Here is a 16,519-nt window from a genome sequence, read left to right as displayed (position 1 = left end):
CTTTATATAGTGTGTATAGTGTATGAATGATAACAGCCTAATCTAAATATATTATATACACATTTATATATATATATATAAATGTGTATATAATATATTTAGATTAGGCTGTTATCATTCATACACTATACACACTATATAAAGTGTGTATGAATAGTAAATATACGAAGAGAATTTTAGAAAAATATCTTTAACTTATTAAAGTTGTGGTCTCCATTGAATGTTTAATTCAATAGAACTAATTTTATTTGAAAGGAAGTGACTTAATACAGATATATTACGTAATAAGCCATATATTTGGTTATTGAACTTAATTTTCTTTTTGATTTTTGTTTAGAAAATTCAAAATTTTATGAAATTTATTCTAATAGTTTCTAAAGATGAACATTTTAAGCACGTTTTTCTCTGGAGAATCCCTTATTAATATCTAAAAATGAATATTTATAAGATAATATATTTGCAAATTCTCAAGATATACTAAAAGTAACCAAAACTTTATTAAATCTTTCAGTAGAGATATTTAAAATCTACTTTTAATTAAATATATAATGATGTTTACATTATATGAAATAGATAAAGAAAGAATTTTTTATATTTAGCGCCTATTACATGATTTGAAGTTGTTATTTATTCTAATATATTTCATATGAAAAATCGAAACATTAACAATAATCCATATAAATTACATTACTATCTTTTTCTGATTTTCGTATTTAAATTTAATATGATTTTTATCATTATTTCTTTAATCATATGGGTTTATGTTTCAAGATGTGGTCATCGATTTGATAAAGTCAATACACTCTAATATTATTTCAAAAAGAAATTAGTTATCCCTGCGGTATTGGCTTCTCCTTCGATCAGAATTTTCTGCAAGAAACACAACTTTACAGAAAAAAATATATTATCAATATTATACAGAGTAATTCGAACAAGAAATTCTTTCAATTTAATACATATTAAAGCCTATATAATCAAAAACATAATTCTATAGAAAAGAATAATGCAACAAAAAAATAAAGATATTTGATCAGTTGTAACTGGCTTTTTTGAGTGACCAAAGAGACGTCGCAGACTCATAAAGTTCGGCTTATAGAAGATATTACACACACCTACACACACACAATGCAATATTTAGTAGTAATTATTATATAAGTATTATTAAACTGTAATCAACTATTGGAAAACAGTTTTAATTTATAAAAACAAAATTAATAAATAATTCATTTTCTCTCTTTATTCGTAAAACTTTTGATGTTTATAATTTAAACAAATAGTTATAATCTAGTTTATAAAGATTGATCGGATTAACACAGTTAATCCGATCAATTTGACACAAATTAGATTCTTCTATCAACTTCTGTGTAATAATTGCATTTCTATTCTTCATATTTTAATTTGAATATAAAGGATTTATCCGAAATTAAACAGAGATACGCTTTATACATTACATAATGAAAATTTTATATAATTACCTTAAAAGATATTTTAAAATGTTTCATGTATTAAGATAAAAAATTATGAATTTTAATTTATTCTAAATACTTTGAATGGATATTTTCTTCTTCAATGTGGGAAGAAGAACACTTACATTATCTTATATAAATTATTATGCATAATAAAATTCTATTATATTCTTCTTTCTGTAATTATTTATATTTTTTCTGTTTTGTTTCCTATTTAATTTTAATATTTGATCATATATCAAATAACTCAAGCTTCAAACAAATATAATTATTAAAAATACAATACTTTTAAATGTATGTCTTGAGAATTAATACAAAAAAAATTATTAAATAACAAATTCAATATATATTATTTATTTTCTAAGTGTGATGAATACATTACATTTGTGGAGATGACGTTAAAAACGTTGAAGTCGACAATTATATTTCNTATGTATGTGTGTGTGTGTGTGTGTGTGTGTGTGTGTGTGTTAATCGAAAGACACTTCCTAACAAAAGAAAAGGAAAAAATTAATATGTTTACCGCACTTGCAAAGTTAGCCTATAGGTAAATAGAATTTTTTTTGTTATACACGTTTTGTTATGCATATTTTTATATCGTATGACAATGTATGACAAAGTAAATTGAAAAGAAATATTTTATGATTTAACCGACAACAAATCGCCTAGGGAAACTATATAAAATTTTATTAATTACCCTCTGATGATAAAACACATTGTCTTATATTTTAGGGTTCTCTTTCTCTCCATATATCCAAGGGTTCGATGAACAGACTGCTAATTTCACCTTTATCTGAACTTATATACAGCATATATACTGTGTTAAAAAGTTAAAAATTCGTGAACATTTTCATAAATGATGTTTCCTAGCACAAAAAAATAAATATTTTCTAAGTTTGTTGGCAATCTTTTGAAGTTAAGGATTATCCCGAAGAACTCGGCTTCTACTGTTAGCGGAAAAGCGAACATATTTTTAGACCCATCTAAACATTCTCTAATTAGCCTCGAAAGAGGGTAACCTAATTCTTGCACCCGATGAAAATGGGTAAGATCGGCTATAAAGGTTGTCTTACGTAAGGGTTTTTCACACCGAGTGCCTAATCTAACGCACTTTAAAAATTCTTTAAATTGTGTTGAGTAGAAGAATAAAGAATTTTAAAAATGTGTTAGATTGGGCACTCGGTGTGATAAACTCTTACGTAAGACAACCTTTGTAAATATAAATCAAATACTAAAATATAATATAGTAGAAGGGTAAGAAGTACTAAATAATGTAACAATTTTAATCTTTGCTGTTGTTATTTTTTTCCCGAGCAACGCCGGATCATCTGCTATTAGTTTAATATAACAGCAGTAGTTTTACAGAATAAATAATTATAAATTCAACAGTAATTTACAAAAAAAAAAATAATTTAAAAGAATAAAAAAGTAACATTAAATTATAACAGGAAACAGAATTAGGTAATGTGATAAAGTAGCTTTACTTTTAATTTCCTTACGGCTAAGATTTTCGAAATAGTATCATTAGAAAATCAAATTATTCTAATGAAATAACCTAAATTATTTTAATTATCTTAATAAAATATCGCTTAAAATTCGTAAAAGATGAAAAGTTATGAGAATTACATTAAACTAGAGATAATTCCGCAGAGAGATTTGAAACAAATGACAAATTAAGCAATAGTATCATCTAAATTGTGAGAAATTTTATTTTATAATTACTATTTTAATATATATTTCCTGCGAATTAAGTCACAAAAATTATCTTCATATTGAAATGTATAGAAGTATTTACGATAGAATCCGGTTACTGTAATCACTAGACGCATCTAGTTGTCAGTTAATAACATCAAGCGTATATAATGTAAGTGAAATTCAGCAATTTAAGCTAATACACTGGTAGAAAATAACGATTTAAACGATTAATGTTTAACGTTTAAAGTGCACTAAAGATAAGTGATAACAATTGCGTATAATCAGTCATACGTTAGAGTTGATAGCGCGAAAAGACAGATAAAAACGCTTATTTACCTAAAGCAAACGAGAACTGTAAACGAAACTTAATTACTGTTTGTGTTTTGAGACACGTTAATTATAATATAATTAAACGACTGATAACCTTACTCGTGACTACAATAAGCGGATTCTACTGTATTTTAAAGCTGAAATGATAAATTATAAAGATTTGATAAGATATAATCAAATCAAATTATAGGCTATATGTTTTGCTTTTTTGTTTATCAGAACATTTCTGGCAAGCGTATATTCGTTATTTCAAAATATAGGACAGATAAATCAAACTAAATCATATAAATTCGTAAAAAAACTGTAACATTTTAATAACTTTTTATTATAAAGCCACCGTTGAATTTGACACTAAATCGAGCATGGCACTAAACAGAAGTACCTCAAACAATAAGAATTATTTATATTAATTAAGTTTATGCACAAATTCGAGTTTCTGACAGTTTGAAAGTCAAGTAATTTGGTGATAATGCCATTTGCATTGTAAAATCATATATATTGAATGGCTCTTTGTTTAATATTTATGTGGTTCACAAGTATTTATTAAGAATGGCGTTATATCGAAGCTTGTGTGTATTTTTGCTTTTATCTTCTAAAAAATTTATAAACTATTGAAAAGGTCGTATCTATTATTCATCAGACAAAACACGCCAACTGTTTTTAAAATAAAAACAACATATACAAAGATACTATTTTTATATTGTCAGNAACAAATTCAATATATATTATTTATTTTCTAAGTGTGATGAATACATTACATTTGTGGAGATGACGTTAAAAACGTTGAAGTCGACAATTATATTTCAAATAGTCAATGTTAAGTTATATATGACATATTATTTATTGCAAATAAGTATATCAACATCTTTTTAGAGAAGATAAAACTAAACTAAACTATATTATTACTAGAAATAGCGTTAAAAATATTTATTCCAGCGGAAAATTTCGTATGTATATCCACTTTATCACTACAATACAACTAACATTGTCAATAGGATTATATGGAATATTCTAAGGAAAAATTAATTAAAATACATTTGCTTTATTTACGAAAATTATTTACCAGTTTAAATAATAAATCAAAAACTTTCTTCATATTATACAAATTTTTTCTTCAATAAAAATTAAATTATACAACTATACTCGAATTTTCTACAATCCCATTAAATTCTAAATAAAAGTTATAAAATAAATGAAAGGATTTAAAAGGCAAAAAAATTAATTTTGCATTTTTTATAACTTATAAAATTTAAATTAAAAAGTTCTGAATAAAATCGCGAAACAATAAAAAAAGAACATAAAAATACAAGATATCAAATTTTTATTGGATTATTATTTTTATTTAAAAATAACCCAGAAAGCTTATTTTAAAAAATAAATAAAATTTCGAAATTTTCATTAAAATAAAATAATTATTCGGATGATAAATTATAAAAGTTGTTGGCGTAGAAAAGTGAAATTTATGGTTTCTCTTTTATATATATGTTAATTAAATGTTTATTTACACTTGATAAATGTTAAATGTGATAAAACATGCTCGGTTTAACTGATTTATTCATTTTTATCACGATAAAATTATTTTACTATTATTGATATTTGGAAACATTCCAAGTGGAACAAAAGTAGAACATTTCTCTTCATTTATTTTAAAATTAAAGCTGTAAAATAACCCTTTGCACCATTTACAAATGGTCGAAACATCAAATACTTCATTCTAATTTAAATAAACTGAATTGTTTTCGTTATCTAAGCATCAAAATAAAATTTATCACATAACATAATTTTACGACAACTGTTTAATCGACTTATTTTATTAACATTTTTATTTTAACTAGAATTAACTTGTATTGATGAGTAATTAAATAGAAAATGAATTTCTCTTTTATCTAATGTATGTTTAAAGTTAAGTAATTTTAATCTAATTCTTTTACGATTAAAATTTTTCGAAGAGTGACATTTTATAAATAGGCAATGACATTCTCGACAGCCAATTAGTACACGTTCATTGATCGAGTGATTTGGGAGTTATTCTGCTCGATATGTAAACATATATAGAAGGTTTATATCATCTGCCTGTGCGCGTGCAAGGGGTTCAGTTTTTACACCATAATTGGTTTCAGGAGCCTTATTAATTCCTATAGACTCAATGCCATAAGCAGAGGTTACGTTCATGGAAATAACAGTTGTAACTATATATCACATTTAAAAAAAAAACGTAATATTTCCTATAGTTTTAATAGAAAATTTATGCCAGTCGTAAAACTATAAGTTGTAAAGCGGGAGTTTCAACCATTCAACAAATGAGTTGCACGCTTCATTAACAATTTAAAAAATACTTGGCACCACATCAATACACACTAGGCACTTCAAATAATCGTTCTTCATCAGTTGCAACAATTACGCTATTTCATAATTAACAATACGTATTATAGTCTTTATTTGTATTTTTTACAATATGTTTTAAAATATATTTCGTCCTGGATTCTTTAGAATTTTTTCTTTACAATATGAAATTTTATGGAAAAGTCAGGAATCTTTACTCGATTTGCATAGCCATAGGCGAGAAAGTAGCCTATAAGGAAAAGTCGACTCCGTCAATGTGGATCATGTTTCCTGTGATTGTGAAAAGGACGACAGGGAAGACTACAAGAATATTTTTATTTGTATAAGTCTTTATTATTTGTATTTTTTATAGTATGTTTTAAAAGAAAATTTTCTATAAATTCTAAATATTCTATTCAACTTTTATAATTCACTTACTAATTTCAATTTTAAATAATTATTATTTTTATAAGAATTAAGTAGTATAATAAAAAGAGTTTTTAAATTTTGTTTTATACTCAAGTAAATCAAAACAGTTTCAATTTATGTTTACATGGAATTCATCTAAGAACTCATCTAAGAACATCTTAGAATAGAAATTCATCTAAGTTCATCCAAAACAAACAATTTAAACTTTGAAATTATTGAATGGACTCGCAACATTTTCTCTTTTATTCTCAAAACTATGTAGATACTTTTGTCTGAAAAGAAGAAATTCCCAAAAGAGATAGAAATCTTTTTTCGTTGAAATTTATTTTACAACATTTTCTCACTTGAAAGGACTATATCTTTTGTAACATTTTCTAAAACTATACAGACTTCCCTTTATTTCTCTTTACGATAACCGTGAATATTGAGTGTAGTAAGAAATATAATTAAATAATGCATTTTTTTCCTATAAATTTTAACTAAAATATCCTATATACGAGGAAAAACAAGTTAATGTGTTATTCTAAAGTATATTTGTTGTTTATAATTTATATTTGTTAACGCACAGTATCTGTATCCAATGTTAAAATTAAAATAAATTACTTATGTGTTGCTTTAGATTATTAGTCATAATAACATGACGATTTTTATATTATTATAGTTACTGTATATTGTTAAGTAAATAATTAACTAGAAAGGTCAAGTTCTTACACCCTTGCCATGTAGATAATATTAATAAGCCTGTATTTGTGTCTATATATATGTTAAGTAGAGAGGATTCAATTATATACATGTAATCATAATTAATTTATATAAATTATATTAAGTGCAAAGCCCAAACGGTTAGGAGTTGAATGCTAAAATTTGGTACACAGTTAGGTTACGTCATGAGATTGTACACTAAGAAGAGTTCTTTCGTAATTCTCCTCAGCGGAAGAGAATTAAATCTTACCCTGAAAAACTCGGCTTCTACTGTATTATTTTAGATGCGGTTAATTGTTTTTTGCGGGGAATCCCAAAAAAATATTTTTAGACCCATATAAAATTATCTAATTAGTCTCGTAACATTGTTGCACCCGGTGAAAACGGGTAAGATCGGCTAATTTCTTACCCGGTGAAAACGGGTAAGAAAGTAATAATCTTAATTCATTTACTGAAAGACAGATATAAATATCTTACTTTACAATCGAATGGTACAATACAGTTATTTTTGCCAATTTTATGAAAGAAACTATAACTGTTCTGTAGAAAATGTTTTATAAAATTTTAAATGGAGAATACGATTTCGTCATTTACTGACGTCCGTGACCTATTTTATTTTATAAAACTTGAATTAGTATTATATTATAGGCCAATGATTTACTTCCATGATTTTCAGCCAGTCGGTATANAATTGCGTTTTGCCTTACAATGCAATCCATTTGCATCAGTCACGTGTTCAAAACGCCTGACAGTATTGTAAGTCGTTTTAAACATGTAATTGATGCAAACGAATTGTACATTGAACAAATGTGAATAAAAACATTTTGCGTGTTTTCATTTTGTTTCTTGTTCTTCATGCGCCATTTTTTCACCTACTGGTAAAAATTCGAACTAAATATTTTTTTTGCATTTTCCTTTTCCCCATAATCCATATAACATATATACCAAGTTTCATCAAAATACGTCCACGAGAATGGGCTCTAGACAGATCTGAGTAGGGCAACTCTAATTATAACCACCCAGTACAATTTAAAATTTATGTAGACTTTAATAAAAGAGACGATAACTTGACGTTAAAAATTATAATTTTGGTAATACGAAAAGATCAAATAGTTGAATTAAAATTTATTCATCGTAAATCGTAAGTAAATAAAATAAAAACATTAAAATAAATTTCACTTTTTAGTTCAAAAGTGTCACGTTTTATAATTAAATATGTTTAAATTAATTTTTGTAATTACAATATTTGTAATTACTACAATTATAAATGCCTTGTTTACATCATTTCAACATTATCAAAGATTTAAACAGTGGAAATTTATGCATGTTTAAAGTTTTAAAGTAATATTCCCATTAACAGCGTTTTCATTTTTATTCAAAGCGCTCGAGTAATAATTTAATATATGAATTCAGAATAATTTTATAAAATACTTTAACTCAATTTAAAATAAAATTTTAAATTTGTTTAGTTTTTTTTATTTATTTTAACGAAATTTTATAAATTTCTATACTTGGTTTTTTTCTTCCTTCTTCAATCCATCGAGCATCTTTCATAATTTATTTTTATAAAATTTTTATGAAATAAATCTTAAAAGTTAAACGTGTAATATTATTTATTAAACATTTAAATAATTTTAAAATATTTATATTTAAATTTAATAGAAGTTTAAAAAAAAGGACAGAGATGAAGATGAAAATGATATTTATCATAAACAATACAATATAATAATATTTTATTTAAATATTACGATAGATCGCTGTAGAAGGGAGAGTTACAGAGTTATTATTATCAAGTACTGTGAGAGATATTATGGAAGTGGAGGCGGAGTTTATCAGCAGGAAACCCATTTGAAAGGTCAAGATTGTTTTTTTTTTTTAGACAAAGTGCTTTGAACAATATTAAGAAATGGTAAATGTTGATTGAATTAAGATGAAACGGACAAATCTTTGCCTCTGATCATGAAATATAATTTTGGAGCTGAATCTCAACGAGTAGAGGTTTAGACGGAGTTGCGTCAGAAGACATTTACGTGGGTGACTGAATTTACTAAAAGATGTATAGTTGAGACAGAATATTTACATAAACTTCGAAGATACTACGAATGATGTTAGCGTAATGAAGCGATTGTGTCTTCGATGGTCTATTTGGCTATGGCATTATGGATGATTAGGGATGAATAGAAACAGGGGCACCCGTACAGTACATTAGGGCGATTGAGGCACGTGCTTTCCTTTCCGCCTTGTTTGCCCTTTTCCAAATCCCGAAATGTGCTTTAAATTCTATTATTAACAAACAACAGAAAATAAAGTAATGAACGATATCTGTCCATTGTTCCATGCCATTTCGTCGTATATTGACCAAAACTTGGCCTTGAAAAGAAGGAATTTTCCTTGTTTTCAAGGTCAAGCTAGCGCCAATTGCAACCTGTGCCACTTTGTGGGAGCGCTGATCTAACGTTTAATCATATTTTGAAACTTCTTGCCTGATATATAATGTCCTTTTTTATAGTCTCACTGAATATAGATTCCAGAGTTTAGCAGAGTATCAAGAGCTACGATAAGTTTGAGGATGTTGTCAACTGTAGTGTTCTAATTGAGAGAATAAGAGTTGTTTTTTTAAGATAAGTATTTTAAAGTGACGAGATCCTTTGTAGCAAAGGAAGTTGGTATTATTTTTTAATATTTTAATGAACTCAAGGATTTATTTCGATAGAACTGGATAGATTTTAGTGCTATAAAGTTCGATCCTCATAGAGTACCTGGCACTAATAGGTCAAGTTTGAATAGTTTACGGATAAAGATGCATTGAATTTGATTTTCGGAAAGGAGATAATGAGTCCATACAGGAACAGCATATGAGAGAGAGCTGAGGACATTAGCATTAAATAGTCCAAAAGCGAATCTAGGCATCAAATTTTTCCTTTTTTGCAGAGTGAGGAAAATGTTAACAATCATCATAGTACAATAGCTGATAGTTTTCGTAAGAAGGTACTGAAAGTTAGGTATAATGAAGAGGTAGATAACTAAGTATTTAAAATAAGGAACAATATCTAATTTGTTGAAACATGAAAAATTTATCAGTTTTCTTCAGTCTAGAATCTTTTCCAAAGATCATGATTTTGGTTTATTTTGTAGCCATTTTGTATATACTAAGAAAAATAAAAATATTAAATTTTAACATTAAGTTAAATACTTTTTATAATTAAAATAAAATTTATTGATATTTCTCAATTTAAAATTAATCTTAAATAAAATCCACTTACATAAAACTCTAGAATTTTGTTATAAAGGAACTCGTATTACAGTAATTAATAAGACTGTTTAGCAATCTTAAATTTTCATTTCAATTAACTGAAGCTCATTAATTCGTTAAAAAATTTATTTCGTGAGGAAGAGAATGAAATAGAAAATTCGATTTTAATTTATTTACTTTTATTTTATTTTTAATTAAACGCGTTTGAAAGCATTAACGTATACAAAACCTTATCATTATTTGCTTATGAAAATTATTTTAAAATAAATTTAAAATTTCAATAAATTAAACTAGAATTTAAAAGTTATGATTTTTTAAAATTTTATCTTTATGTACATTTATATAAAAATAAAAAAAATATATATTTTTATATATTTAAATTTGATTAAATTTAACTAAACAACATAATGATAATTAATAATTAATCCAATTATTTTGTTTACATTTAATTTCTAAGTGATTAAATTTTCATTAAAAAAGTTTAATTCAATAATTTTAGAAAGTTCAATAAAAAAAAGTTTTAAAAGCTATTAAATAAAATTAAAATTAAATTTAATATCAATTAAGAAAAAAAAATCTGTATTGTTTATAATATTGTTGAAAAAAATATTTTAAGAGTTATAAAAAAATATTTTTTATACGAATTTATATCTTAATTTATTTTTATTTAATGTGAAAATTGTCTGAAATAATTATAAATTGCACAAAAGTGAACGAATTTTATTATTCTTGAAACTTAAAGATGTTTTATTTTTTTGTAAATTTTTCCTAGTGAAAAGCATTTATAATATACAAAAATATAATAAAATTATAAAAAAATTTTCAAAATGTAATTTTAAAAACTTTTCAAAATTTGTTTTTATATTAGAACTTTCCATATAATTCGTACCAGAAAAAATTTTTTATATGATAAAATATAATTAGTAACTTATTGAATTTTATTTTTGTCAATAGATTAAGATTTAATTTGAAAAATAGCATCTATGTTACAGAAAGGAAGAAGAGAGTTTCTTCTTTTATCCATTTTTTTCTCCCCTTTCTTTCTTTCTTCCGTTCAAACTTCTTTCTATTTATTTATTTATTTTTTCTTATTTATAAAATTCTACTCGTTTGTACCATATTAGTGGAAAGAATTGTGTTTCTTATAATAGGTAAATTAATTAAGTTTAATGTTAATCGGATTACAGAAAATACAAATTTCTAAATATTCCTCCAGTTTGATAATTAACCCTTTTGAGAATATAACTTTACTGGATAATGTAAAAAAAGTAGATAGTTAAGGATTTTTCACTTAGAAAATAACATTTTCTTTCTGCTAAGTGAGTGCATAATGTGCTGTCACGTNAAAAAAAATATTTTATATAAGAAGCAATTAAAATGGGATGTAGAAAATTTTTACCACAAATTTTAATACGATTTTAAAAAATATATTTTTTGCTAATAATTTATTTAATTCAATTTTTAATAAATAAATAGAAAATTGGCATTTTTATTTTTATTGTCAGCTGATTCTATTCTTATCGCGTTCAATCTCCGGAGCGAAAACCAGACATCTTAAGGTCTACAACCTTATGATTTTCATTAAATTTTCAGAAATTTATGAAAAATTTAAGTGAAAAAATAATACTGAGACATTCTATATGTCATTGGTATGATAAATTTGTAAGTGACCTTAATATCGTTCTCCTCACTCGTTGACAATTAATCCGATGTTAATGATTTTATTGACTTGAATAAGCAAGAAATTCTTCGACTTCGTATACAAATCGATTTATAAGATATTTGTCTTATTTTCTCTTATGATTCTACACTAAAATTACATCTAAGAAGTTTCATATACACATAATATAATATATAAATCATTATAATATTATTTTAAAATTATATTATAGTTTTAATTAAAATTTAAACAGTAATTCTTATTGTTGACATTATTGTAATTTGTAAAATTTTAGGAAGAGAGAAATTTGAATCAAGATGATAAGGGAGGAATTTAAATTGTTATATGTAATTACAATTATATTTACTGTATAAACGAGCATTGTGCGAAATAATATTCAGAAAATTCAAATTTCAAGAAAGTCATAAAGTTATTAAATTTATTTAACTTTTGATGAGAAAAATAATGAAATTATTATTATGATAATTTTATCTATTTAATATAAAATAATATAAAACTGAGTTAAGGCTGACTTTATAGAATAATTTATAGAGTTCAATCAATGAAAAATTTATAAGCAAAATAACTTAAATTAGTGATAATGAGATGAAATTATTTGTGGAAAATTTATTTTTGAAAAATTTAATGATTTGCTCTTTGAAGAATAATTCAAAAATCTTCTGAACTTACCTCGAATCATACAAACAGCTTGAAGAGGTCCTTGGAATAATAAACGTCCCATTCCTATGAGAGCTAAAGACGATATTATTTGGTCGACTGCGGCTCTTTTTGTGAAACCATTTTCTGATGTTTTCTTCTTTGGAATGAAAGCGAAAGCGAAAAACATTAACATATTCCCCATTGTCGAAGTAAAATATATGAGGATAATTAATGATATTTGCAATACAATCAAAGGATAAGATTGGTGATTATTTTCAAAGCTCGAATTTGTTGAATAATTATAAAGCACATTTTCTGATAAAGAGGACAATGCCGATGTGGAATAGTCAGAAGTTGCCATTATAAATAATTGCTGCATCCCGTACAATCGAGCTTCAACACTTTACAATCTTCTTTTCATTCTGACATCCAATACACACGGAGTATCCGGATTATCACTTCTTCTGACGTCAATGCTCGAAGGATAATCAATATATATAGTGCTGCCATCTGGTTAACCTAACTTGCACTATCTTGTATCGATTTTTTATTTAAATTTTCGATTAGTTCTAACCTTAATATAACTTGGCAACAATAAGTTTNCTGAGACATTCTATATGTCATTGGTATGATAAATTTGTAAGTGACCTTAATATCGTTCTCCTCACTCGTTGACAATTAATCCGATGTTAATGATTTTATTGACTTGAATAAGCAAGAAATTCTTCGACTTCGTATACAAATCGATTTATAAGATATTTGTCTTATTTTCTCTTATGATTCTACACTAAAATTACATCTAAGAAGTTTCATATACACATAATATAATATATAAATCATTATAATATTATTTTAAAATTATATTATAGTTTTAATTAAAATTTAAACAGTAATTCTTATTGTTGACATTATTGTAATTTGTAAAATTTTAGGAAGAGAGAAATTTGAATCAAGATGATAAGGGAGGAATTTAAATTGTTATATGTAATTACAATTATATTTACTGTATAAACGAGCATTGTGCGAAATAATATTCAGAAAATTCAAATTTCAAGAAAGTCATAAAGTTATTAAATTTATTTAACTTTTGATGAGAAAAATAATGAAATTATTATTATGATAATTTTATCTATTTAATATAAAATAATATAAAACTGAGTTAAGGCTGACTTTATAGAATAATTTATAGAGTTCAATCAATGAAAAATTTATAAGCAAAATAACTTAAATTAGTGATAATGAGATGAAATTATTTGTGGAAAATTTATTTTTGAAAAATTTAATGATTTGCTCTTTGAAGAATAATTCAAAAATCTTCTGAACTTACCTCGAATCATACAAACAGCTTGAAGAGGTCCTTGGAATAATAAACGTCCCATTCCTATGAGAGCTAAAGACGATATTATTTGGTCGACTGCGGCTCTTTTTGTGAAACCATTTTCTGATGTTTTCTTCTTTGGAATGAAAGCGAAAGCGAAAAACATTAACATATTCCCCATTGTCGAAGTAAAATATATGAGGATAATTAATGATATTTGCAATACAATCAAAGGATAAGATTGGTGATTATTTTCAAAGCTCGAATTTGTTGAATAATTATAAAGGACATTTTCTGATAAAGAGGACAATGCCGATGTGGAATAGTCAGAAGTTGCCATTATAAATAATTGCTGCATCCCGTACAATCGAGCTTCAACACTTTACAATCTTCTTTTCATTCTGACATCCAATACACACGGAGTATCCGGATTATCACTTCTTCTGACGTCAATGCTCGAAGGATAATCAATATATATAGTGCTGCCATCTGGTTAACCTAACTTGCACTATCTTGTATCGATTTTTTATTTAAATTTTCGATTAGTTCTAACCTTAATATAACTTGGCAACAATAAGTTTCCGATCGAAATTAATTTAATAAAATATATACCATATTTAATTTAAGGATTAAATGTCAAATACACCCTACTAAAACTAATATTTTTTTCATGCATGTATTAAATTTCTATTGAATATTTTAGACATTTTTAATAATCTTTTAAAAATAAATTAAACGTTTAATAACTTGTCCTAACTGTTGAAGTACGTAATAAAGTAACCTAATATTGATTATAATTATTAACGTGTATATATATATATATAATTAAAATTATTAAAAATAGTCCATGTAAATCTGCTCAGGAAAAACAAAAATTTAATGAATAATGCCTATAATTAAGCATTAAATATCAATGAAAGAAGAGGTAATGTAAGACGAAAGTGAAAATATATTTAATAAAGCATTTAATTAATTATATAAATAATTACAGAGTAGATCAAAAGTCCGTTAACCGAGTTATATCTGTGTTTACACGAAATATTACTTTAGTAAAAATGTTTCTATCGGACTAATTTTAATTGCATTTTATCTCAGAACTTTTATGTTTAATTGTAATCATTATTTAAACAATTTTAACATTTATTCGAAATTTTAAAAGTTTCCAATTAATTAAACTGAGAGTTTTAAATATGAATTTAAAAATTTAACAAAAATAATATTCGAAGAATTTGTTTTTGTAGATAATTTTATCGTAATATATTGGAATACATTAAATAAATTAAATTTATATAATGTATTGAATTTAGTAACGCAGTTGTTTATATACAGTAATGTAGACTTTATGGATATATAGATTTTAATTCATGGTGTTAGGGAATGGTAATTTCCTATAAATTCTCACTGTTCGTCTGTCTTTCCGTAATATCGAGAACGGAGTCAGATAGATATAATTCGAGACCAGATACAGAAAGATTAGGAGAAGAAGACCCCGATTGATTATATGCAAACTTCTGGTCTAGATCGGAAGTCCCATGCATTCAATTCAAAAATTTTCCCCTGTAAAGAGTTATATAAATGACGGCATAACTATGTTGCTAACAGAAAAAGTATGATGTACAGGGGCAAGACACTGCTAATTTGAGGTAAAAAGCATACATTTTAAATTAAATAAATTAAAAAAATATGATTAAAAATTGCAGCCCAGCATTGTGACGATGTCACAATAAATAATTGCTCGTTTTCTATGTGTTTTTGTTATTGCTTTTGATTAAAATTATGTTAATTTATACTGAGATTGAAGAAAACTAGGCTTTTGAAACAACAGGTTGGAGATAAATTGCACAAGAGAGGAGAGAATTTCCTCGAAAATTTATAATTGCATTAAATGAATTTCCTAACATATATATATATATATACAAAGTTTAAAACTAAATCTACTTTTAATTTTTCAGCATTTGTTTTGTTTGAACAAATATGTCAATCCTTTGAGAGATTGAATGTATCTGTAAAGGTGAACTTTACAAACACTTTCAAAGTATGAAAAATATTCCAATTAACTCAAAAACTTTTGTTATTTTGTGGTTTTAACTTAATTTCTGAATCTTAGATCAATTTCAATTTGTGAACCACTAGATTCAGCATTAAAAATCCTTTAAAATGATAGGTTACAAGATGCTGATTACTATTTGAAATTTTAAAAGTTAACCATTTTATTTTGATCTTTAAATTTCAAAAGCAAAATTTTCAAACTGGAATCAAAAACACAGTTTTTAGAACTATGAATATGCCCAAGTTTAAAACATATATATAAGGAGATTCTAATGTATGATCTTTCTAGACATATTGTATGTAGTAATAGTAATCTACTTTGTATCAAAAATAGAAGTGAATACTTAAATTTTAAGTATTCACTTCTATTTTTGAAAGTAGGTATTTAAAAGTTTTATTATAGAATATAATAATATTTCAAGTAATAAATTATTTATTAAATAAAATAAAGGTTTGCTTTCAAAACTATATTACTGTTCTTTTTTTTACAAAAGATAATTTTAAATACAAAATATGATTTTTTTATGTTATGTTATGAAAATGAATAAGGAGTTTTATTTAATATAAAAAATATAAATTTAACATTTGAAAATGCTATGTTATTTCATACAATATAACAAAATCATTGTGAAATA

General features: G+C 25.0%; 1 protein-coding gene across 1 annotated transcript in view; it reads right to left on the bottom strand.

Annotated features, from left to right (window-relative positions):
• The window catches only part of LOC111624399 (blue-sensitive opsin-like), a 77,855-nt gene extending 64,913 nt beyond the window's left edge, over window positions 1–12,942 (bottom strand). Inside the window, exon 1 of the mRNA XM_023367229.1 lies at window positions 12,548–12,942. Coding sequence (XP_023222997.1) covers window positions 12,548–12,896 — 349 coding nt within the window. The 5' untranslated portion in view covers window positions 12,897–12,942. The remainder of the gene's footprint in view (window positions 1–12,547) is intronic.
• Between the last annotated feature and the right edge of the window lie 3,577 nt (window positions 12,943–16,519).

The sequence above is a fragment of the Centruroides sculpturatus genome, unplaced genomic scaffold (genome assembly GCF_000671375.1).
Source record: "Centruroides sculpturatus isolate CEXI.00-Female unplaced genomic scaffold, Cexi_2.0 scaffold405, whole genome shotgun sequence".
Taxonomy (NCBI): Eukaryota; Metazoa; Arthropoda; class Arachnida; order Scorpiones; family Buthidae; genus Centruroides; species Centruroides sculpturatus.
Note: the sequence above shows the minus strand (reverse complement) of the source record. Positions and strands in the feature narration are given on the sequence as shown.